The following is a 24,668-nucleotide window of genomic DNA, read 5'->3' as shown; positions in this document are numbered from 1 at the left end:
TTGTTTGAAAAATGAAATATAAAAATAGTTTCATTTCCTAAATTTATATATTTCTTAATTATAATTCTATTTATTGCGTATATCAGTATCCCGTATATCTTTAATCCTGTTGAAATTTTTAAATGATATTTCAGCTATGCATCGTTAGGGTACGTCGAACACGTTAACTAATTTTAACTGGTTTTTAAAAGATAATTTTGTGATCTATTCTTTGCTACTTAAAACGGTTATTTATTTGACCATTTGTCACTTAGCCGCGTTATAGTTGGTGGACGGCAGCAAAGACTTACCTCTGTGACTTTTCTGCTGTAGCGTCGAAACTGATACTCTTCGGTATAGCCCCAGTGGAAGGCTTAACAGGCGGCGGACTCACACGTCTCTCCGTCACATTCTCCGAGTTGACATCCTGACTGGAACTTTTATCCGACACAGAAGTCTCTGCACTGTTCACCGACAAGGTACTCAACGACATATTACTAGTACCGTCCCTTTTCTTCTCGATTCTCGAAGAACTAATGCTTACAATACTCGTTCGCATTTCGGATTTCACTATTCGAGATGTTAAATTGTTGACCAAGTTGGCAGATGTGGATATCGTGGCGGAGCTCATTCGAGTCATCAGGTCCGTTATTGTGGATCGAGATTCTGTTTCTTGGCGCTCCGTGTCGATGCCCGAGTCGAAGCGACGGTCGTATTGGGAGACTGACAGGGCGTTGAACGAGCTTTCACTGGAGTTAAGTGACCTGTGAAACAACAGTGTTTGTTAATTGGTGTTTTTCACATACATACCGTTACAAGCACGGAAGAACTGTTGCATTTGGTCAATAGGGACAAGTTAAGTAACATTAGAGCTCGTTAGGAAAGAGTTCGCAAAGTGTAGTACTGCCACCTTACCTATTTCTGACGCCAAGCAGTAATGTGAGCAATACTGTGTTCCGCTTTTGAAGGGCAATATGTATTTGTTATGCAAGGTTGCAAAGTTGTTGTTTGACGCGAGTGAAGGAAGCTAAGATTGAACGAGGGAAGCGAGTGGTTCAAAAATAGAATCCTGAGCGTAGCGAGGTTTACAAAGCACTAGACGCAAAACAACTTTTCACCTCATTATAACGAGGAAAATGGTAAATGAAATAAAAACAGTTGAACCATAAAACATCAGTTTATATAATGAAAAGAAAAAGTTTATCTTCGGATGTGTTCTGAATTTACACCTCATTTATTTTTATTTATGCTTGTACTTTTATTTTGTGTCATTAAGTGATTATTTAAATTGTTTCAGTTCTTTGGCGAATTAAAATAATTTAATAAACACAATTAGTTATCATTGTCAATTTAATGTCAACAATAATAAGAATAAAATATACCAACGGATTTATATTACATAAATAAGTAATATACCTACGACAAATCGCGTAGTTGAACGTGGTTATTACCTTTTTTTTGATCGAAAGAAAAAGTTAGGTGCAGCACAGTCCATCGTCAAGTTCGAATTTCAAAGACCTTTTCCATGCTAGCGTGCAAAAAACACTTTCGCGCGCAGGTTTCTAATAAGAAAGAAAGCCTTTCCGTGCTAAGTAATTTACCCTTCAAAACCGGAACAAAGCAAGTGCTGGTGAAATACAGGCACATGGTACTTGTCAACTGATGTCTCAGGGTGACGGGCATAGTGTCAGTGCCCCTCAGATCCTTGTGAATTAAAACTCTCGAGTGGCACTGCAACTGCCACGGACAGGTCTGTCGCTTTTCACCAGGCGCACGACTTGGTCGTCCCGTCACTTGGTGTCCTAAAAAAAAGTTGGCCGTACTGATGATGGCTAACCCCCAGTGGTGGAGAGGCACTTTAAGAAGAAGACATAAATACCATCATCCTAGTCTCTCACTACGGTAGCCAAATGCTATGAACCTTTACAAAGAACGCTCCTGACATAACAACGGGCCCCACGGTATAAGCGTGTATAATAATAGGTAATAAATGTAAAGATAATACACGTTTATTCGGTGGGCCCCGTATATAACCCCTTCGCTTCCTTCCTTATCCTATCTTTTCACATACGCCCATCATGTATTTATTCTTGGTATTTTAGACCTCGCCTCTTGCAAGGACACCTCCTCTGTCTACAAATAATGTCGCCGGAGACACAGATTACTTAATAGTCATTACCTAAAAAATACGTCACTACATGCAAAATCGAAAATATCTACGCTATAATAGCCTACTAAATCTGACGAATGAGGAAAAAGGAACCTAAGCACGCGCTCAGAGAGGTGAAAATAACGTTCCCGCCGAGTGCAGTCATGCGGAACCGAATATTGGGGTTGTACAAGGATTGTAATGTAAATGAAAGACTTGTCTGAGCGCTTGCACTGTCGGCGGTACACTCAGAGGTCACTCGGGAGCCCTGCCGAAGGTCGATTTGAGCTCGTGAGCTTCGTCGGAAGACGACGCCTAGAGCGATTTCACATCGTACGATATAATCTTAGAAGTAGAAGGCAGCGGTTTCGTAATGAAAATTGTGCTATTCTCTATTTGAGTAACCATAACCAATCAATCATTGGGGATTCGTTCACGCTTTGGCGAGACTATCTATTCGATATAACAACTCACCTATCCATAAGATCATTGTCGTCGTAAGGCTTCGAAGTCGACGGCAAGTCGTACTTAGAAGTGGAAGGGAAAGGAGCGTCTGGCGAGTGGTGGGGATCGTTGGCTCGCTGCGGGAATGAGTCATCCACCCATTGGCTGGTTGCGTCTGATTGGCTTTTCCCACCTTCCAAGGTCGATTCAGTTGGTGCACTACTTCTGAAGAATAAGTCAAGCTATACTTCGATTCAATCCATTTTCAACAAAATGTAAACAACAAGTCACTGACCCGACCATAGACTGTTTAGTGATGGCTAATCGTAATGCCAACTACAAATAGTCATAGATGTACAGAGGAGAAAATAACCTCACTTTTGGACTACCATTTTTCAAATACAATTTGACGATGTTATTCACATAATTATTGCTGGAAAAAGTGATGCGATATCAAGCGAAATCCTCGAAATATACGTGAAAGTGTCACTTATTCGATTTATTGCGTAACTGCTTTAGAATTTTAACCAAACAGTTGATTGTATAGATGATATGAGGACGCTCAAATCCCGAACGGATTCATATTGTCATGACCAAAATATACGGAATGGCCATTGACTTACAATTATATGGACGTCGGGTCCGCGCTAAAAAGTGTCCGCACTTGTAAGGCGCTAAAATCGTATACAGAGCGCGACACTCCGTTTTAGTCTTCATTTGTTCTACGGACAGCGCGATACTGCGATGACATAACAATTTAAATTTCGAATAGGTTGACTTGGGACATTTTTTTCGTGGTTTTTGTATTAGACCCGTCGTCCATTTATTTGTAAGTCAATGGGAATGGCTGATTTTTTCATTCAAGTCTATCTAGTATTACTAACGATACCTTTTCAGAGTAAAACTGTAACTTGTCAATCTTTTCCCGTAAAAGTGTATTGGCTTACCCATTTTGCGGAACATAATCGAATACATCGTTAGGCATCGCGGCAGGCGCAGATGTGCTCGGACTCTCAGGGGCTGACGTAGCGTAGCAAGTCATTACCTGTTTTACCACATACAAGTTGTCTGTAAAACTTTAACTGAAGAGTTTTATTTGAACAAGTTTATTTTCAAGCGGTTGCGTAATTTGGAAAATGGCCTGCCACCCTTAAAAAAACAATGAATGTGCTTTGTACGGATGTTCTCAATTTTCCTTTGTAAGGCTGGTTTCACAGCTGTGTGTACCGACTGTCCGCCTGCGGGCCATCCGCATGCGTAGAATCGAGTATTTAAGTCATTGCGGATATTCACGGAAGACAGTCGTCTACAATGAACGCGCGGGTGGCTAGTGCGGAGTCCACGCGGAGCGTGTTCTGTACGGAGCAATCCGCGTCACTGTGAAACGATGTTCTAACGCCACACGTGTTACTCCGCTATGGTGCTCCGCGCGGACGGTCCGCAAATAAATCCGCACTGCTCTGAAACCAGCCTAAAGGCTGTTAGGTACATGATATGTTCACAAACATTCTATCTTATTCGATGCCAATGGAACCGCCTACTGACAGTATCGTCAGCCGGACCACCGTCCCGACTCGACTGCCAGTTGCGGCAAAAACTGTTCAAATCCCCCTTCATTAGTAACACAGGTCTGATTAAGTTTGATGTTGAAGCGTGCTAAGAAGTCGGGTTCTCCCCTTACCCACCCGTACCGGATACCCGTTAACGAGTATGCTCTTCCTATTTTCAAGGAAGTGCTGTGGTCCTTGCGACGCTAAATCGAGCTCGCCGCCTCGAGACAGTGCTGCTGTTGCACTTAGGTAACCTCCGCCAGACCTGAAGGCAAATTACGTGACATACGCCGCTTTTTAACTATGGTAGCCCAATGGGAGATCGATCGACGTTTCGGATCGCCGTAGCGACACATGTTGAGCTCAATTTCTAACTTTCATACATTTATGAATATATTTTATTATTGAATTATACTTCATTTTTTTAGAATTCGAGAAACTGTAAACAAGAAGCAGTGATCGAAAAACCTTTTTCTTCAGACAATAAATATTATTACAGTAAAGGAAAATATAAATGATGAAAGGAAAATATCGTGAGAACTGATGATAAATGACATAAATAAACGACACGGCAATATCATGTTATTATTGTATAAAAAGTCTACGTCCTTTGTTAATTTAATTTTTTTAACGCAAGTTTTTGGAATAGATTAAGTGTGTAAAAATAGAAAATGTTTTTTTGATCTTTAGTGAATATTACAAGGAAATTAAAATGTTATAATGACATTAAACTAGTATATATTATGAATTATTAATACAAAGATCGAACACAGAAAAATTTTCGATCAGATGGGATTTGAACTTGAAAATATGTTTGAGAATTTTGTTTCACTGTATTTATGAAATTGTTTTGCTTACAAAATTACTGAATGAAATAGCGCCTGATAAAAAACTCAAAACTTATAAGTATAGCAGCAACACATCTCGTTAACGAAAACACAGGATGTAAGCTGCGAGTTGGGAGACTTCAAAGTGAGTCTCGGTAAGGGGGGACCTACATTGAAAAGGGCCAGCTAACGCTCTCATAAATGTATGCGACACAAAATAATGCCGCATCCAAGTTTGGAGGTGCTCGCTGCACCTTTGGAACTTTTATATGTCAAAAAATCAGGATAAATTCACCTGTTAGATAAACAAGATCTCGAAGTATGCCTTGGACTGTTCACGTCTGGTCTTTTTGCGCTTCCGTTCTAGAACAAAAATCAATGAATCACGGAAACTTTACACAAAAACGGCATATAATAATCTAGCACAGAATTTACCACACTGTGAAATAATCATTGTTTCAAAGCCTGTATAAGTAAGACAAACATTTTACCTGGTTGGACATTTTCACTGGAGTGGAGTCCTCCTGATGTGAAGGTCTGCGCGGCCAAGAGGTGTCTGACCTTGCAGCCACTGACACACAATCATCTGTGTCCACCTGCACGTAAACACAATTTCGTATAGTACTTTAAGATTGTCCTGTTAATACTGCCCTCGGAACGAAAAAGGGCACAACATTTTTATCAAAATTGAGTTACATATATGTTAGAGATCAGAAAATAAAGGCCAATCTAATGATTTTTTATGTAAATGTATCTAATAATTGTTGAAGTTACGAGTAGTATATTTACGAGGCCTATGTTTATGTGAAACAATATCTAGGCAACTTTAATATAGTCAAAACTAGATATCCTAGAAATACAAGGAATAAAAGAGAAATACGGCACAACCAATGCCCTAATTAGGAATTTTACAGTATAACGATGGTCGTATTAGCACCCAAATTATTTAATAAATTACCGGATGCCGTTAAAGAATTAAATGTACATGTATATACAATACAGTGTATACAATTTTAAACGCAATTGCATAATTTGTTAGTTATGCTACCACAATGTTGATGATTTTTTACTAGATAACATAAAATGTGAATTTAACTATTGTATGCATTGACTTACAATTATATGGACGTCGGGTCCGCGCTAAAAAGTGTCCGCACTTGTAAGGCGCTAAAATCGTATACAGAGCGCGACACTCCGCTTTAGTCTTCATTTGTTCTACGGACAGCGCGATACTGCGATGACATAACAATTTAAATTTCGATTAGGTTGACTTGGGACATTTTTTTCGTGGTTTTTGTATTAGACCCGTCGTCCATTTATTTGTAAGTCAATGATTGTATGTTATATTTTTGACTTCCAATTTTCTGGTTAAATTCCAATTGTTATTGTTTGCTTCTTATGTTATTCTATTAATTTAACATTGAGTGCATTTTTATTTCGCTTTTGATGCATCAAAAGCGAAATAAACATAGTATACTGCGTGGCCGAACGGTTACCATGCCGGACTGCCACGCAGAGGTCTCAGGTTCGATTCCCGGGCCGGGCGAAATATTTGTATGACCTACATTTATTTCTCTCGTGAGTTTGGGTGTAATTTGTGGTTGTCTATGTGTGTGTCTATGGCACCCGCGACACAGGGTTTCCCTAGTGCGGGGCTATGTTGAGTGTGTGCGTTATTATTATTATTATAAAATATTCGCATGCCAAATTTTGGCGAAATGTACGATCTAATACTATAATGTCAACCACATTTTTCAGCGAATAAATATCTTATATTATTGTATTCTTGAATATACAGCAAGCTCAAAGATAACTTGATGACTTCAATAATGAGATTTTTAACTATATATAAAGTTATATTTGACGATTATTACGTTAACTATAGTAATATCAAAGGATTTTAGTCACAAGATCTAAAATTTTCCAAACAAATGCCGACGACACTATTAACAGATGGCAGAAAAAGAGACGAAATATGGCCCGTCCATCAGGCAAATTTTCCTTATATCACTTTTAAATATCAAGTCGCGTTTGCGCTGAAATAACAAATTAGAAAGCTATAGTATAGCGCCAACAACTGACCTGTGTATACGTCTCCGTATATTCCAAAAATATTCTGCATTTATTGTAATAAATATAATAACTCTAACTACGGGGTGCCGTTCCAATAGGTGGTGTAGGAAAATCAACAAAACATATAATTACAAAACAAACTTAATCACATTTCGTCGGTAATTATATATTCAATTATGTAATTTTTCAATTTTCGTCCATTACAGCAAAGCTATTAACTTGAGTTAACAGGTAGATTTGACGACACCCGTCAATTGTTTCGAATTCGGGCTGACCAATCCGAGCGCAGTTGTCAGCGTAATAATATGGCAGAATAGCTTTCGAACAAATTAAATGACACTTCGTCTCTTTTTCTATATACTCGATGGTATAAGCAAAGGGTTGCATGTATGTATCTAGGTATGAAACCGAATGGTAGGTTTGCGTCTGTTAGATTATTTTTATTCATACCTCAGTGTTGCGATCGCTGTCGGAAGCCAAGACATCCATGCTCCAGGCAGACTCGCTGGCTGTCTCCGATACGTCTGGCGCGTTTGTATTATTCGCATTAGCACCTACAATTCAATAAACAAGTATAACAAAACAAAATATAGTGTACAATACGTGGCTAATAAGGAATTTCTAGTAATAATTTTAGTAGCAGTAGAGCTCCTAGAAAGACTTCATCAAGGGAAGTACAGCCACCTTGCCTATTTCTTCCGCCAAGCAGTAATGTCAGCATTTCTGTGTTCCGGTTGTAAAGGGTAAGGGTGATGGTGAAATTACAGGCACATGGGACTTGTCAACTTATGTCTCAGAGTGGCGGGCGCAGTGGCACTGCCCCTCAGATCTTTGCGATCTAAAGCTCTGAGTGGCACTGCAACTGTTATGGACAGGCGTGTAGCTTACCATCAGACGCTCGACTCGTTCGTCCCGTCACTTGAAATTATTTAAAAAAATTCTACCAGCCAACCAACACACACAAACATCACGTCTTTATTGTCCTAAAACCAAGTGTTGTTTATTTAAGCACCATAATGCTCTAAGGGCAGAATGAGAACGGAGCGTTCGCTCGTGTTTACTCTTTCTCGCTTGTTTCAATGTAATATGAGAGAAAGAGAAATTAGCAGCAGCGCCGTAGTCTCTCAGATTGTTATTAGAGCCATAAGTAACGGCAAAATGTCTATTATTTTGCAAAATTACCTTGGTTAGCGGCCACTTGCGTCTGATCGCAAGAGTCCCCAATGGTTTCCGAATCGGAGGCCAGTACGTCTGTACTCCACGTGTCAGACATTATGCTGATGGTCTCATCGCCTTCCAGAAGTTTCTGAAAAGGTCACATACTTACTATAATAACTGCAAATATCTAACAATAACGTGATAACAACAATTGGTCATTCAATGTACTACGAAAACTCGAGCAGTGTAATTACTGAGAACACCTAGGCCAAAGGCAATTCAGTAAAATTTGATATCCAAATTGGTTCTACCGGGAATTGAACGCACGAATTTTGGTCGTATATGACAAAGTGTGACACGGTGAGTGCTCTGAAGAGTTATTCAACCTTATCCCTTCCTCTCCTTTCCATCAGCGGACCACCCGTGCCGGACTGCGTTGCCACAGTTGGACGGTCAGTTCAATACCGTCCCGCACTAAAAAGTTTGGCAATTCGTTCTTATGCCGAACCATCAAATTGTGGAACCAACTCCCGGCGCATGTATTCCCTCCCCTCTATAACATCGGGTCCTTCAAACGTAGTGTGAAGAAGCATTTGGCCAGACCGGCAAAATGATAGTGACGGAGTGAAGATATTTGTGTTTTCCATCCGTTACTCTCATCTCTGGACTGTATTCGCACTTTCCATCAGGCGCGGTGCAGTCATTTTGCCGAGTCACAATAAAAAATAAAAATAAAAATAAAAAAAATAAGTGCACAAGTATGCAGGCAATCTGAATAAAGCATAACGAAATTTTTACAAGTAATTAAATTTATTGAATGTCAGGAGGTTTCGCCACCATGATGTTCAATTATTTTTTCAGAAATTACTTTACTAGTTTGTTATAATTATTAATACAAAGATCGAACACTCAGAAAAAACACTCAGAAAAAATTCCGTCGATCCGGTCGGATTCGAACCGACGTCTTCTTGCATACCGTGCCAGACGCTATACCAACTAAGCCACGGAACGAACCAACGGACCTCACGAATTTTTCTATATGCTTGCGTCGTGTCTTTGTACTTGGTCTTTCAACGACTTTTTACTCTACTAGTTAGTTATAATTATTAATACAAATAATTTTATACCGTTATCTCGAATTTGCAGAACTTGTCTTCGATTTCGTTCCTGGTCTGCTTGAGTAGCTTCGCCTGCGCACTGCCAGCTTGACTGATTGGTACGTTTTGTGGCAGACTGCGAAAAGAAGATAATTCTTTAATAATGCGTTCAGTATTATACATTTTAGTAGCAATAGAATATGATGTGGAAGAATTCATCCAGGGAAGTACTTGGCTGTAGTGATAGATAAGAATGTTGCTTAATTAGGTTACCTAGATGTAGTTTCTTTTATGAAGACGGAGTAAAATGACATTTGAAGGGTTGCCAGTTATCGTAAAATTTTAAATAGTTATGTAGATGTTGTCGATAGTTTTATCGTTAGATTGTGAAAGAAAGCAAAATTTTTCAAAAAATTTACTGAATTTTTACTGAATGTTACGACGTCGTAATGATTACTAATTAAAAAATAAATAAAAAATAAAATCTCTCTTTATTGCCTCCTTGTTACAACAAACAAAATAACAACTATACATATATCAACCACTAGACTACCAACTATAACTAAACATTGCAGTACAGGAGGCAAAAGGAGGTGTCTCAGCTGGTGCTGCTCCTGTCCAGGACAGTCGCAGCGCTGGTTTTCAGTCACCCCCTTCTCCCTTAGATCACATGCGGGACAAGAGTATCGAGGGCTGGGCTAAAATATACATACATTTTTAAAATATACATACATAATTGCGTTATTGCCTTCTATAATCTTATTTTGACAGTTGGTCTACTAGCATCGAAATGAATTTTTATTAATTTACATTTTGACAAGAATTTATTACATTTCATGTCACGTTTATTATAGACATTATCTACATTGAATCAAAATAAGAAACTTTAAAATATGTATCCTCTTGTATTTTTCATAAACATAGTTCTAAATACAGTATATGAATGTATGTACTTACAAAAATTGACAATTCAAATGAACTTGTGCTCAGTAATTGGATGAATAATGGGTCGAGGATGATTCAAATGAAACAAGTTCGGCTATTTATTCCATAAGCGTGATTAATATTCAGTCGACAATCGATAAAATATTTATCGACTGCAATCACTAGCTGCACTGCACTCCGTCTTCAAAAAAGACAGACTATGAGGGTCCTTGAGTTGAAGATAAAAGGTGTATAACGTACCGCCTTGGTGGGGCATCGCCCGCGGCGTCACCGTCCGTCACCTGTGACGAAGGCGTCTCTCGACCTGAGATGTTAGGGCTGCCGCGACCGCTTACGTTCGCCGATACCTGTACATCAATAATGTGTTAAAACACTCCTATCTACGTGCAACCCAAGGGTTGTCACAAAAGTACGCAATCGAATACGCAAGCACTTAAGTGCTTATCGACCGCTCCTACGTAAAGTGTCGTATGTAGAAATTGCCAAGTTTACAGGGGAGCGTTTTAAAGTTCTGAACTCACTGAAAGAGTGATCATCTAACCGATATCTAGTATTTTATAACACTCTATGTGAGTAACGAGGTTTGCCGAATAAGACTGAGAAGTGCTAGTCACGTGTTATGTTCATTTCAGTGAAAACGCTCCCCTGTAAACTTGGCAATTTCGACATACGATACTTTACGTAGGAGGGGTCGTTATGCATTCACACACAAACTCTGTACCACTCACAAAGTCCTAACTGTTCAAACAACCTTTGAACATTCCACTCAGCAGGCAAACGACCCAAAAATAGACAACACGAAAGTGCTTCAGCAGCACTGCTGTGCAAGACGAATGACCGAAAACCAGGCTGCAAGATAATGCTTTGACGGCGCTTTACACCGACAAGACACTCAGATATTAGACACCTTTTTGTAATAGCAATTAATTTATTATTAAAATTAGTCTTTCAACAGCAGTCGAGTTTAATTTATCTCCTGCTAGCATCGTCTCACTGTGGCCAAGACACCTTTAGCCATCAGTAGATCGGTCTTGTGAGTCTGGGAGACCGGCAGTGAGAATATCCATCCCAGTACACCGTTATTTCCTTCCCCCGTATGTCTGTTGCCTTAGTTCTCACGGCGCAGATATCACGTACTTATCTATAAATTATTCAGCACACACCTACGGGCGATAGGGTTCTTCTTGCTCTACCTTATTAAGTTCATACCTGTACAGTTTGTTGACGACCACTACTCGGCAGATTGTACACTAACCAATGTTATTAATAAAATTTTATATTCAAGTTTAAACTTAACCTCCCTGGGCCTATTTTGAAGACAATTTTATTTTTAAATCTGTCCCATGTTATTGAATTCACAGATGAGCGCTGATGTCTGAAATGCACATAATTAGTTATCCAGTTCAGACGCCGATAACTTGCCCTAAATGCAATGTTGCAAGCTTAATACCATTAATGTCAAATTCGTCTGTAAGAAATTTATAAAACTAATAAATTTATTATGGAAATGATGTCTGATTCCAGTATAAGCAACCATTTCTAATGCGTCGTAGAAAATTGCTATTTCCGTGAATCCTGATCACGTGATGCATACCATATCTGAAAGATTATCATTCTGGTCCTCAGTTTCGAGCTCCAAGCTGGACGTGACGCTGTGATTAGACGCTGCTTCTGACACCGCCTCTAAGTTATCCGATGTATTTCCCAATGATACCTCATCGTGGGATACTGAAAACCTGAAAACAAATAGAGATCAGAAATGCCTCATAGATAAAACTTTCATTCAGCACATTGGCGAACAGCTATGGAGTGGAATTCCCTGCCTGCAGGCTTGTTCCTTAACCATTATAACTAAGGTCTTTTCAAGACGAAAGAGAATGGGCATTATTTAGGTGTGTATGCTCCATCGTTACTTTCCATCAGGTGAGATGGAGGTCAAATGCGCACATACATTTAATATATATATATATATATATAAGAAAAAAAAATAAAACATTTACAATCACTTCACAAGGTATAAGACATCAGACATAAAAGCACAAGGGACATAAATAATTACACATTGATATAAACACATACTTATACAGAAAAAACAAAATTTAATCATGAATAATGAAGGGACGTGCTGTAATGTTAACGTACTGGCACATACCATCATCAACAACATCATCACGTCGTACTTGCGTAATTTAAGTACCATAAAAAATGTTTTACACTAAATCGTAAGACGTGATAGTCTATGGTCTGTCTTTTTTGAAGACGGAGTAAAATGACATTTGTAGGGTTGCCAGTTTTCATAAAATTTTAAATAGTTATGTAGTTGTTGTCGATAGTTTTATCGATAGATTGTGAAAGACGACACAATTTTGGCAAATAGACTGAATTGTGAATGTTACGACGTTCTAATGATTACTAATGTTGTCATTCCACTTACGCCATTCTGGATCAACCAATGTTATGTAATAAAACTGTGTAAAAAATAATAATAAAACCAATTTGTACCAACCTATCACTCAATCTCAAAATAAATACCTAGTTCTCTTCTGCACAGGCGCACCAGGCCCAGCCACAGCGAGCGCAGAACCGTTGTCGTCGGCGTCACCTGCTTCAGAACCTCCGTAGTAACACTCCAACACTTTCGATTCCGGGACGAGACCTTTATAGAGAAATAATCTTTGCTCACTTACTTTATTAATATGTACCATTTTAGGCAAAGCATTTTTAAGCAATTTATAATAAGATTTAGTGAATGGAAAAACCTCAAATAATTCGTTAATGACATTGTACTGTATTAATTTGTCATTAATTTTTAAGAGGTATCACAAATCACGCCAGACCCAGTGCTATCAAGTGGGACTCAAATCCCATAACAAGCTAATATATGCAAGTTCGAGGTCACAAAATTTTTTTTATGATATCAAGTGACGAGATGAACAAGTCATGCGCCTGGTGGTAAGCGACACGCCTGTCCATAACAGTTGCAGTACCACTTAGAGCTTTAAATGACAAAGCTTTGAGGGGCACTGTCACTGCGCCCGTCACCCTGAGACATAAAGTTGAGAAGTTTGTGTCCCAGTGTCCCAGTCCCCAGCGCTCATTTTCCTCAAAATCCGAACGCAGTAATGCTCACATTGCAGCTTCGCGGCAGAAATAAGTATAGTCGCTGTTTCTGAACTGAGCTCTACTGTTACTAAAAGTTTTATTATAAACTAGGTTTTTCTGCCAATATACACTACTCAACAAAGTCTAGTATATATAAACTTTTCCAATATTTTCTTTAGAAATATACTGGCCACTGAAATTCATAAATGTAAATTAAAATGTATTAAATTCATCATCATCAAACTTTATACTCTTGTCGGTGGAGCCTACAAGCCAGCTCCTTGACCTCCTTATATCCTTTATTTGGTCTATGTAACTGCGCCTAAGTCGCAAAAATTAAATTACGCTTCCAAATTTAAAAATATAAAACAAAAACCAAAAGCGTATAAAAAATGTAAATAAAATTAATATTAAAACGCGTCTTTTGATAAACGCATATATAAGGAAAAAGTATGTTAAATTTAAATTATTATTGAATTGATATTCAATTACTTTTTATGTGAAATTACTCCACTATTTTGTTATAATTATTAATACAAAGATCGAACACTCAGAAAAAATTCCTTCAATCCGGCCGGATACGAACTGATTAGGTATAGCGTCTGGCAGGGTATGCTAGACCAACTAAGTTGCTAAGTTGGTATAACGTCTGCCACAGTATGCTAGACCAACTAAATTGCTTAGTTGGTATAGCGTCTGCCACGGCATGCTAGAAGGCGTCGGTTCGGATCCGGCCGGATTGAAGGAATTTTTTCTGAGTGTCCGATCTTTGTATTAATAATTAAGTTAAATTTGTAAAAAAATATTATAATAACCTTGTTCCCTAGACTTTGTTGAGCAGTATAGTAGAGTAAAAAGAGCAATTGGAAACAACCGGTTTTTTTTTATTTCGGACCTCAGTCGCCTTTTTTCAAACAAACCAACGGTTCGGGCCTTTTACGTGATCACGACTGACTGACCATGGGACCAGTCAAAGATCCGAAACGCTGGTTTGTTTTTCATGAACATCGCGAAGCTAAAATCTCTAAGAACCTTAGAACTCGATAAAAAGAGTTTTTTTTATTTTTTCATTTATTCATTTACATCAGGACACTGTGACCCATACAGTATATAACTTAAGGACTAACATCCATATGGTGGAAATTTGAAATATCGTATGGGACATTTTCCCTTACGACAAAATGTGCCTTTCAACAAAAAGTCTCTTATGACATTTCAAATTTCCAACGTCGATACAAAGGTAATAACTTTGTGATGTATTCAGTTTCAAAATGTCTTAAGTGACTTTTGACGTAAGGGACATTTTCCCGTACAACAAAATGTCCCTTACGACAATTCAAATTTCTACCGTCGAATAATTTAATATAGATTTTTTTTTAAATTAAATTAATGCCTCGAACTCACCAATATATTCATGGTCCTCAATATTAGCCAGCTTAATAATCAGCACTTCGATGTGCTCCAAGTCGTCTTTTTCAGCACTCCCGTTGAGAGGTTTGTCTTCGTTAGAGTGCATAGACAAGTTTGAGTTGGCACTTCCGGTACGCGGCAATCGCGGTTTCGGCACTTTCGCAAGGATGCTCTTCTTACTGTGCCCGTTTTCCACGGGATTGTCTTTGGTTTCTGATTGTGGGGATTGTCTGTAAAAGAATGAACGTGTACAGTACAACTATATTCTTCAATGTAAGTCCTTCTGGAACGTCCTCTTACAACCGTTCCATCGACATTCGCATCATAAATCTGTTTTGTAACTCTTCTTACATCCATCCACCCTAATGGCCCAAACCAACCTCAATATTTATTTTTCTATTCTAATCACCACATCTTCTTTCAAGCCACTTTACTTTATTCCACATTTTTTTTCACAAAGATCTCATCTCCACTGCATTCATTCTACTTTCCTGTTTCTAACAGAAACCCGAAACTTTGTACTTTTCCTTAAAGGAAAATAAAGTTTTTTCATGTTTTTTTATGAGAGAACCAATTAGAAAATGAGATTGAAACAAAAATCGTGTTACGTGGTGTTAATAGCCCGAAAAAGGATAAGACAAATTTTAAGAGTTCCAGATTTCACGGTCTTTGTTGTGAATTGTGATGTACTTATATAATGATGTTGTGTCAAAATTGTAATGTCCTTTAGTGCTGATATTATATTACCTGAGTTTTGACAGATCAGGCATCTTCCTGAGCAGGTCGTGCAGTCTGCTGCGGTAGTTGGGTTCGAGGGTCTGCAGCAGTGCGGCCAGACGCGCAGCACACGCTTCAGCGCTCGCGCCACTTGAACTGTCGCTGCTCGACTCACTGCATTACATTCAATCACACCATTTTAGGTTAGTTTTTTCACTTATGATCTGGTACTATATTTCTATACAACTGTATTTCTATAAATAGATAGGTAACGAGTTTTCAAACACCAACTTATATCTTTATTTGATCTCTATTTCAATTACATTTGAAGTCGTCAAACTCTAGTACTAATTCGAAAAGCAAATTCCCCTGTGTAGAATGAGCACGAAACTCTGGGTTACTCGTTGTAAATAAACATTTGTACACATTTTTACCGTCTCGAAAAATGGAGGAGGTGCTAATTTCGACTGTTTTTTTTTGTCTATATGTTAATTGCTACGAAACTTCTGAACCCATTTCGGTGATTCTTTTGTTGGAAAGGGGGTATCTCAGCAGTAGTCCTATTCAAATTTGAAGAAAATATTCACCCACTTTCCGTTAAACGATTTTAACAAAAATGTTACAACTATCATAAGGTACAACTTGCAAAAGCTAAACGGATCATTATCACGGATTTTTGTCATTCAACTACGCAGAAGCTATATAAATAACCTTTACTTTCTGAATAATAAATTATGACTTATGAATAATGAATAGTGAACTATCCTGTCTTTAGTCTGTTTGTTAAATAACCCATAATAAAATTAAAGTAAATTATTCACCACTTCATCTATATTGAAGTAATAAATTGAATATATTGTTACATTTTGAAGTTCTAACCCTGTAATGGTAAAATATTTATCATCAAACGAAAACATGTTCTTTTTAAAAAAAAAAAGTTCTGAAATGAAAATGGCATGCACGACACTCGCATATCTCACATACGGCAATATTTTATGGAAAGAGCATGAAGGTTCGCGTCTATTTAAAGTGTGGCGCAAATTATAACTCAAAGCGCTATAATACACCTTTTATGATGTAGCGAGTCGCTACCGCTCATGAACTTAGGCCACACATCAAGATCGTATGATCTGTTACGTCGGCGCCTACGCTGACGCCCCGCTGCATGCATCACTCTGCTTGTTCTATGCTTTGAGATTAACGCGCGCGCTTAGCTAGCTTTACAGTGCTTTCGTATTGTAATTTTATAATTTGTACTAATATATTTATCCAGTTCTTAGGTTTTCGCGATTGTTACACATAGGAAATGAAACTATTTTTCCGGATTTAAATCGCGATACTAATTTCAATAGGGAAGATGGTTTCTCCGTACCACCAGTTTGGAATCCAGTATTTCCTCTAGTGAAAAATCCCAAACAGACATAAGACTGCAGTACTAACTAATATGTTTTAGTTTATTCTAATTTCTATTATTAATTAATAATAAATTGAACTTAATAAAAGTTCATTCAATAAAATAATTTGTAAAAGTTAATGTAGAAATGTTTGAAGGAATGTTTTCTCTGTAATATTAAAAATAAGGTATTTAATTAATAACTACTTAACTATTGTAACTATAGTGAAAAAATAGGGAGGTTTGCATTAATATTAGACATAAGTTACTACTAAACAATGTGTAGAGCTTATATTTAATTTTACTTATTAATGTGCTAAGATAAATAAATGATTTCATTATTATTATTCTATTTTATTTTCACGTATTTCGGTTTCAAGACCCGAACTGATAAGATAGGGGTAACAAAGGGATAATATACTTGATCCACGATAAAATGTGTCTATAGTAGTAATAAAACAAAGAGATTATGACGACACACGTTACCTAAAAGCGGCGGCCTCAGCAACTGGCCCGGAGCTGGAGGATTGCTCTTCGGAAGTGAGGCTTGGGGTATTGTTATTCAGCTTTGACGAGATTCGCTTTAGGAACGTTACCTGTTGAATAGTGTTTAACAATGTGTTTATTAAGTGCACTTGTACCCGATAAACTAGACTTATCACTACATTGACTCACTAATAAATATGCATCGTTGGCAGTGAACAGTGCAATAGTAGTGTTCCTGACGTGGTCCGTCCGCAGCGCAGTGTCAGCTGCAGGTGGGACCTGCGCGGGCGCACATGCCTCACTCATCACGCTCTCCACTAGCGACCAGACGCATGAACGCTCGAATTTCGTGTATAGATCCCGTACTTTTGGCTCAGCCTGTGATACAAAAAAATCAAATTAAAATTTTAAAATCCCGGAAACAAAACTTTGTAAATAAATAAATTCTAGACAACATGACATACGTTACTCCGACGAAGTAACTAAAGTACTTGTGTTATGGGATTCTGAATAACGACGATACAACACCCCGACCAGAGACAATACAGAAAAGATTATCTACATTGACCGCCTCGGAACACAGCGTGTCGTTGGCTATTTACTATACTGACTAGCTTTTGTGTTAAAAACATACAGACAACCTTTGCGTCGAAAAATCTTTAGCTACTTGGAATGCACCTGTTGTCCAATTTGAACTTCGGCAGATACATTGAATCAAAGAGGCTTACAGGTGACTCGGAATTAGTAGAAGCGAAACTGCAGAGCCTTGAACACCGCGCCGTAAAGTTCCTTGCTTATCGGTATTTTACAGGATATATCACGGAGAGTGTGCGATGGAATTACGCGATTTAATTCCGCCTTCTCCTTTCCATCACCGGGAGACTAGCGGACATTCCAAAGATTCGCACGAAGCGTTACGCTTTGACATTTATTTGGTGAACGGCTATAGAGTGGAATTCCCTGCCTGCAGACGAGTTCCCTGAACATTATAACTTGGATCTTTTCAAGGCGAGAGTGAATAGGCATTATTTGAGTATGCATGCTCCATTGTCGACGTCATCGTGACTTTCCATCAGGTGAGATGGAGGTCAAAACATATGTATAAAAAAATTAAAAAAAACTTGGCAATTTGTGTTTTGCCCGATAATAATTATCCATGTACTTTTAAGATTGTAAAGGAGAAGGTCCAGAACGAACGGACGTTATATCGTTGGTGATTGCGCCAAAATGTGTGCCATTTAAAGTGTAAACGATAAGTTATCTCGTACAGAGGAGTTCTACTCATACTATAAAACAGCAGTAGAGCTCCTTGTGAGAGTTCGTCCAGTGAGGTACAGTCACCTTGCCTATTTCTGCCACCGAGCAGTAATGTTAGCATTACTGCGTTACGGTTTTGAGGGGTGGTGGTACAGGCACACGAAACTCGTCAACTGGCCTCAGGGTGACGGGCGCAGTGGCAATGCCCCTAAGATCTTTGCGATTTAAAGCTCTGAGTAGCACTGCGACTGTTATGGATAGGCGTGTAGCTTACTATCAAGCGCACTACTTGTTCGTCCCGTCACTTAACATTATATATAAGAATATATATTTATTGAAACTAGGAATTTGAAATAAATAAGTCTATGTCCCAAAATTGCTTCTCATAATACAGTGCCATATTACCGAACAAATAACAATAAACCCGATGCCGTTTGGTACAGTCATAGGCCCTCGGCTAATGACATTTTACCGATGACGTCATATTCCTTAAAGTGTATACTAAATTCGCTACACTGTCGCCAACGTCCATACCACGTTGGGTACACCGGTTCTCGTCCGATCACCGAAGTTAAGCAACGTCGGGCGCTGTCAGTACTTGGATGGGTGACCGCCTGGGAACACAGCGTGTCGTTGGCTTTTTGCTATACTGACTAACATAATAAAACACTGAGCCGTTGCTAACTTAAAACAGGCCTTATCTCAAAGACTGAAGAAAAATGAAGTTTCATACTTGACACTGTTTTAATTGTTTCGGACGGATGTCGAGCGGATAATGAGTGTAGGCCCCCAGACCTAGTCTTTCAAGGACGCAATAGTTGGTTGAGTTCCTAACTTTGCAGACAGAACTAGTCTCTCAAAGACGCAATACTTTGCAAAGTGAGTTGAGTTTGGCGGAAGCTTATGCAGAGATTTATAACAGGAACTTCGATATAGCAAAAATGGCGAACTAAGTAAGTTTTTCGTATTTAACGAACTTTGCCTAGGTTTAAACAAGAATTTCAAAAAAAAAGGAGAAATTAAACTTCGTCACAAAAGCAACGTTCATTTTTTAAATACCAAAAGCTTGCTTAGTATTAAAACTTCCACACTTACTTTACTATAAATAAGTGTCGTAAGGTTGCATGACAAAAGAACCGTGACTATTACTTCAAATATCACTGGTATGATGTTGTTGTATTAAACAATAGCCTTATCTAAACTCACCTCTTGGAACCGTGCAAGGCACAGCATCTGCATGATTTGAGCGATCTGTATGAGATTGAACCTAGCGATATAGGACACAGGGACTTCCACTACGCCATGGGCCTCTGGGTTGACAATCGCGGGGCAGATGAAGTGGTTCAACACCAGGTCCGTGCATATCGCGTGCAGCTCCTTTTCTGATATCCTGGAGGAAAACAAGTAAATATACAGGGTGTAACAGAAATGTGGAGTCATGTTTCAATGTTATATTCAGTTAATAAGGACACATTCTATTGTATTCTCGGTATAATAAAACCACTTATGAACATACGTCAAAAGTGCTTTTTAAAAGTCATATAAAAATATATGAACAACATGAAATAAATTATGTATATGTGGAATTTTAAAAGTCCATCATTTAATAATAAAGTTTTCGACACATTTCGTTCGCAGAATGTTTAAACCTCTCTCATTGAAAAGGTGTCATTTTGCAGATGTGGCCTTATTACACCAAGGGTGCGCTATGTTATTCAAGGAAATTACAGTTAATAACCAGAGTACGAAGTTATTCCTTGACTACATATTATTATGTGGATATTTCATTATATCCTAATTTGAGTGAATTAATCGATCTTTAACTAAATGGAAAACCTACGCCGACGTTAATTTCATTACATTTGTATTAATATTTTAATAGCTCATTTTCATATGAAGCTTTGCACATCGAGCTTAAATCAAATACACGTTTGGGTCCTTTAATAAGACTACACATTTACACCCTGTATACAAGTATACAAGAAAAACATTCGATAATTCAAATACAGAATGTTATCTAAACAGTTAAACTTCTAATTGCCACAGCGAACTGATGAGCGAAAAAAATATAATATTAAATGAAATGGTTAACAACGCAATCGTTAACTTCCGTAAAACCCGATTTCCGCCGAAGTTTGGACTTTAAACAATAATACTATACCTAGTATGTTGTTTAAGCAAATGCACAATCTGCTGTACAATCCATGCAATAGTTGCGGGGAAGTTCGACCAGTGCTCCCGTAACGACACGATGAACTTGCTGGTCAGGTTGTACAATGATTGCACAATCCATTTGCGATAACGCGCTACTTTAGTCGCGTACTCTTGGCTGTTTGGATGACCGAATTTTTTTAGGCGGTCTGCAGATGAGAACCTGTTGTCAGAAATAATTTACAATAAGTAAAAGTTTAGAAGAAATCAAGTAAGGAGGAAAACACGGAAAGCAACCTTGGCTATCAGAAAGATTAAACATACTTAAGAAGCTTTTAAAAACAATGATTATTTGAAATGCTGAATATTTGAAAGTGAGACATATTCATGCATGTCATAGTAAATCATGTTACAACTTGACATAGACTAAAATAAAATTAATATATGGGATAGAACGAAAAATAAATCAACAAATTTATTTTGGAGTGTACATAGGATAAACCGATTCCCTTTATTTCGATTTCGCTTGATTTCGAGTGCATTGGGAATACTACCAAACGAGCGCCGAGTGAAACAGCAACAATAACAATGATTTCACATCTCTCTCTCACCTACTCATTTATGTTATGGTGAAAAAGCTGTTATCGAAATGATTACGTTTAAGCTTATGTTAATTATTTTTTTTATTATGATCTATCATCGAAATGTTTTACGTACTAAAAAAGATAATTAAGTTATCATTTAATAAGAATTGAGGTTTTTGGTGTAGTTAAAAATGTAAAATCAAATTATTTATAATGATTGATTTTTTAGTTATTTACAGTTTATTTACACTTACGTGTTACGGACCAAGTGTTCAAAATGTCCACCGTTTTCCACAATGCATAGTCTAGCACGTTGTGGCAAATTTTGTTTTAAATTGATCAACACAAACACATTTTGTCTCACAGTATAAAATGCTGAGATAATCCTCTCATGCAACAACTTCGACACTGTTTACCTCCTCCGCGTAAACTCCAATTTGGGAACATTTCGATAGCTCGCCTCACGTTATCACCACTTATTGCGTAAAGTCGCACCATCTCAGTCAATTCGACGTTAGAATAAATATCCATTTTGCAAGCGAGAGGCGCGTTCGCCGTTGGCGCACTGTTCGGGCGAGCGGAAGTACAAATAATTTACGTGTCTTCGTTAGGCCAAGGTCGCGCGTACACTGTCTCTGCAAATGCCGACCTGTGCTTGGTTCTCGCCGCTGCGTCGGTCGGAGCAATAATAGTGGTTTGCATAGATTTCGATAAGTAATGTTGTTCACAAGTAGTAGTCGACAAAAAAAAAATAAACAAATATTTTTTGTAAAGTTTAAGTTCATTAGTTTATTATTTTTTTGGGTTCAGAATCAGGAATATAACGCACTCTATAAGTATGTCTCATTTTCAAATATACAGCCTGTATATATAAAGCTACAAATCCTGACTCAGAAAAATAGAACGCATACTTCCAGATATGGTGGAAAAAAGATATTTATACCGTTGTACGCGGATAGGCTCCAAGGCAAAGAATCAAATATGAGAAGACCTAAATGTGGAAAATATAAACGAGTGATCAACGGCCTGCAAAAACTGTAACACATGGGGGAATTTTTGTGCACTTTTATGAGATACACCTTGGTCAATTTCTGCAGAAAGTAAAAAATGTTCGAAATTCATATTAACAAAGATGGCCGCCATACAAATTTCGAAGCCTTCTATCACGGAAACTATTAGAGATAGGTAGGAGGTGCTGGAAGGAATGTCATAGAGGGTAATAGTGGTCAACTGCCTGTGTAAAAAAACTTCAAGATGGCGAATCCAAAATGGCGGCCGAAGAAAAACTTGCTTCGATGCGGCTGAAAATTGGCATGCAGGAGAGGAATCTTTGGGGGAATCATAATTTGGGGTCAAAAGATTTTTTCGCCATTTTTTTATTTTCTTTTCGTTAAAAATAGCTGCCGAAAGAGGCTCGCTCTGTTTCAGCTGAAAATTGACATGTGAAGGCCTCTAGAAATGCCGGATAAATATTTGTTTTGTGTGCTCGAAATTAATTTTTCCCCGTTTTCAAATATAGCCGCCATAAAAGCGTTTGTTGGCAATAGAAAAAAATTGTTCTGATCCCTTCGAAAATTGTCATGGGGGGTTTTTAGTAGTGCTTTTTGGAAAACTTTTTGGCGGCAGATAGAAATTTGCTCTAATTCAGATGAAAATCGGCATGTGGGGATCTCTATGGCTGTTTAATAATAATTTGCGATAAAAATTGACTTTTAGTCATTTTTCAATATGGCTGCCTTACAAACTTTTTTAGCGGTTGATAAAACTTTGCTCGAAAATCGCCATGTGGGGTTCTCTATGGGTGTTGAATAATAATTTGCAGTCAATATTAACTTTTTGCCATTTATGAATATGGTCGCCATTAAAGAGCTATTGTTAATTTTTTAAAGTCATAAGTGCCGAGGCCGTAGGTCGAGGTGTACCGGAGGGCGAAGCCCGAAGCGTCCGCACGCCACCTTACGTAGTTAGTATACAGAGACTCTATTACGGGTACAAGATTTCACAATTGTTCAAAATGTAAGGCATACTTCCCGATGTAGTGGAAATAAGATACTTATTTACTTATACAACTTATAGCGTTGTTGTATCTCGACCGTCTCTCTGTTAGATTATTTTTTCTTGGAAGCTATGCCAAAAAGAAAAGTATTTAAGGAAAAAATGCCAGGCAATCAATCACTCCAAATTTGTGGTCTCAAACTAGGGAATTACCTGTACTATGAGTACCAGAGTAACGATAATTATGAGGGCAATACCCAAAATGACCCCTGACCAGAAACAACTTTAAAATGTTTTTTTTTTCATAAATTGGCTCAAATAAGGGATCGAATCTGGAACCTCCTCATCAAGCGCACATAGTACTAATCACTGTGCCACCGAAGAGCATTAGCACCACCCCGTGAAAGCGATCACGCGTCGCGTCGTTATATATAAAGCAACATAGATACCAGAAATATGAATTAATGTAAGGGACAAACCACGGTTTTTCAGATGAGCCAAAAAACGATTTTATTTTTTTAAATCAGCCTATAAGTTTTTTCTGTCTGCTCCAATTTTGATAGTGTCTAAAATAAAGTTTCTTAGAATTTCCTCTTCTTTCATGCTATAAACGTAATATTTAGGAATGCCCACTGGTTTAAAATATATCATGTCCCTTACATTAGAAAAAGATGCTTAGTTGCCTAACGTTATTCATATTTTATGTGTAAACCGTCGAGCATAGTGTAAGCAGTAGTATAAGGATCCTTTACAATAGAATAACGTACAATTTTCTATTTCTCTTCCTGCTTATATTATGCTCGACGGTTTACAGATAAAATATTAGTAACGTAAAGCAGAACTAAATGTATTTTTAAATGTTTTTTAATGTAAGGGACATGCCATATTTTAAACTACTGGGCATTCTTAAATTTTAATAATACCAATCGATAGAGCGGGAACTTCCGAATTCAATGATTTTCGACAAAATGTCCCTTACGTTAATTGATACTTCTGGTATCGATTCGATATTGTATATAAATGAAAGGCTGTGTCCAGTTTAGATAAATGAAAATACTATGGCCATTAATATGGATAAATGAACGTCCACTAATCTAAATGAATTTCCACTATGCTCGACAAGGACTACTCATGCTTTGAGAGTATGAATCTTTTCCAATGGACAGATTTCTTTGATACTTTCTTTCAATGTTTGTAAATTGTTTTTGACCGCGATTTTAAAAGCACCTCCATGTTTTTTGGAATGTCCATCACGAATTTGCATCGATGGAGATCGAACAGAGTACCTCCTGCATGTATATCTATCGCATATTGGTATGTATGTTTGTGCTATTAGCGTGTACACGCAAGA

The 24,668-nt window shown here is 37.8% G+C and overlaps 1 protein-coding gene and 1 non-coding gene across 3 annotated transcripts in view; one reads left to right on the top strand and one right to left on the bottom strand.

Annotated features, from left to right (window-relative positions):
• The window catches only part of LOC113233043 (GTPase-activating protein and VPS9 domain-containing protein 1), a 62,179-nt gene that overhangs the window by 22,342 nt on the left and 15,169 nt on the right, over window positions 1–24,668 (bottom strand). The window contains exons 4-21 of one of the 2 annotated variants that reach the window (XM_026467998.1): window positions 20,749–20,961; window positions 19,794–19,977; window positions 17,520–17,708; window positions 17,331–17,440; window positions 15,482–15,625; window positions 14,729–14,964; window positions 12,755–12,878; window positions 11,817–11,958; window positions 10,463–10,569; window positions 9,308–9,413; window positions 8,205–8,328; window positions 7,473–7,576; window positions 5,441–5,545; window positions 5,245–5,312; window positions 4,258–4,387; window positions 3,520–3,617; window positions 2,603–2,797; window positions 291–743 (exon numbers count right to left, since the gene is read on the bottom strand). In XM_026467998.1, coding sequence (XP_026323783.1) covers window positions 291–743; window positions 2,603–2,797; window positions 3,520–3,617; window positions 4,258–4,387; window positions 5,245–5,312; window positions 5,441–5,545; window positions 7,473–7,576; window positions 8,205–8,328; window positions 9,308–9,413; window positions 10,463–10,569; window positions 11,817–11,958; window positions 12,755–12,878; window positions 14,729–14,964; window positions 15,482–15,625; window positions 17,331–17,440; window positions 17,520–17,708; window positions 19,794–19,977; window positions 20,749–20,961 — 2,832 coding nt within the window. The remainder of the gene's footprint in view (window positions 1–290; window positions 744–2,602; window positions 2,798–3,519; window positions 3,618–4,257; window positions 4,388–5,244; window positions 5,313–5,440; window positions 5,546–7,472; window positions 7,577–8,204; window positions 8,329–9,307; window positions 9,414–10,462; window positions 10,570–11,816; window positions 11,959–12,754; window positions 12,879–14,728; window positions 14,965–15,481; window positions 15,626–17,330; window positions 17,441–17,519; window positions 17,709–19,793; window positions 19,978–20,748; window positions 20,962–24,668) is intronic. The other variant, XM_026467999.1, reaches the window with a different exon arrangement.
• On the top strand, window positions 19,108–19,226 carry LOC113233458. The gene has a single exon (XR_003310700.1). It is a non-coding gene; the product is annotated as a 5S ribosomal RNA (ribosomal RNA).

The sequence above is a fragment of the Hyposmocoma kahamanoa genome, unplaced genomic scaffold (genome assembly GCF_003589595.1).
Source record: "Hyposmocoma kahamanoa isolate Upper Pololo Valley unplaced genomic scaffold, ASM358959v1 78, whole genome shotgun sequence".
Lineage (NCBI taxonomy): Eukaryota > Metazoa > Arthropoda > Insecta > Lepidoptera > Cosmopterigidae > Hyposmocoma > Hyposmocoma kahamanoa.
This window is presented reverse-complemented; position numbering and strand designations above follow the sequence as displayed.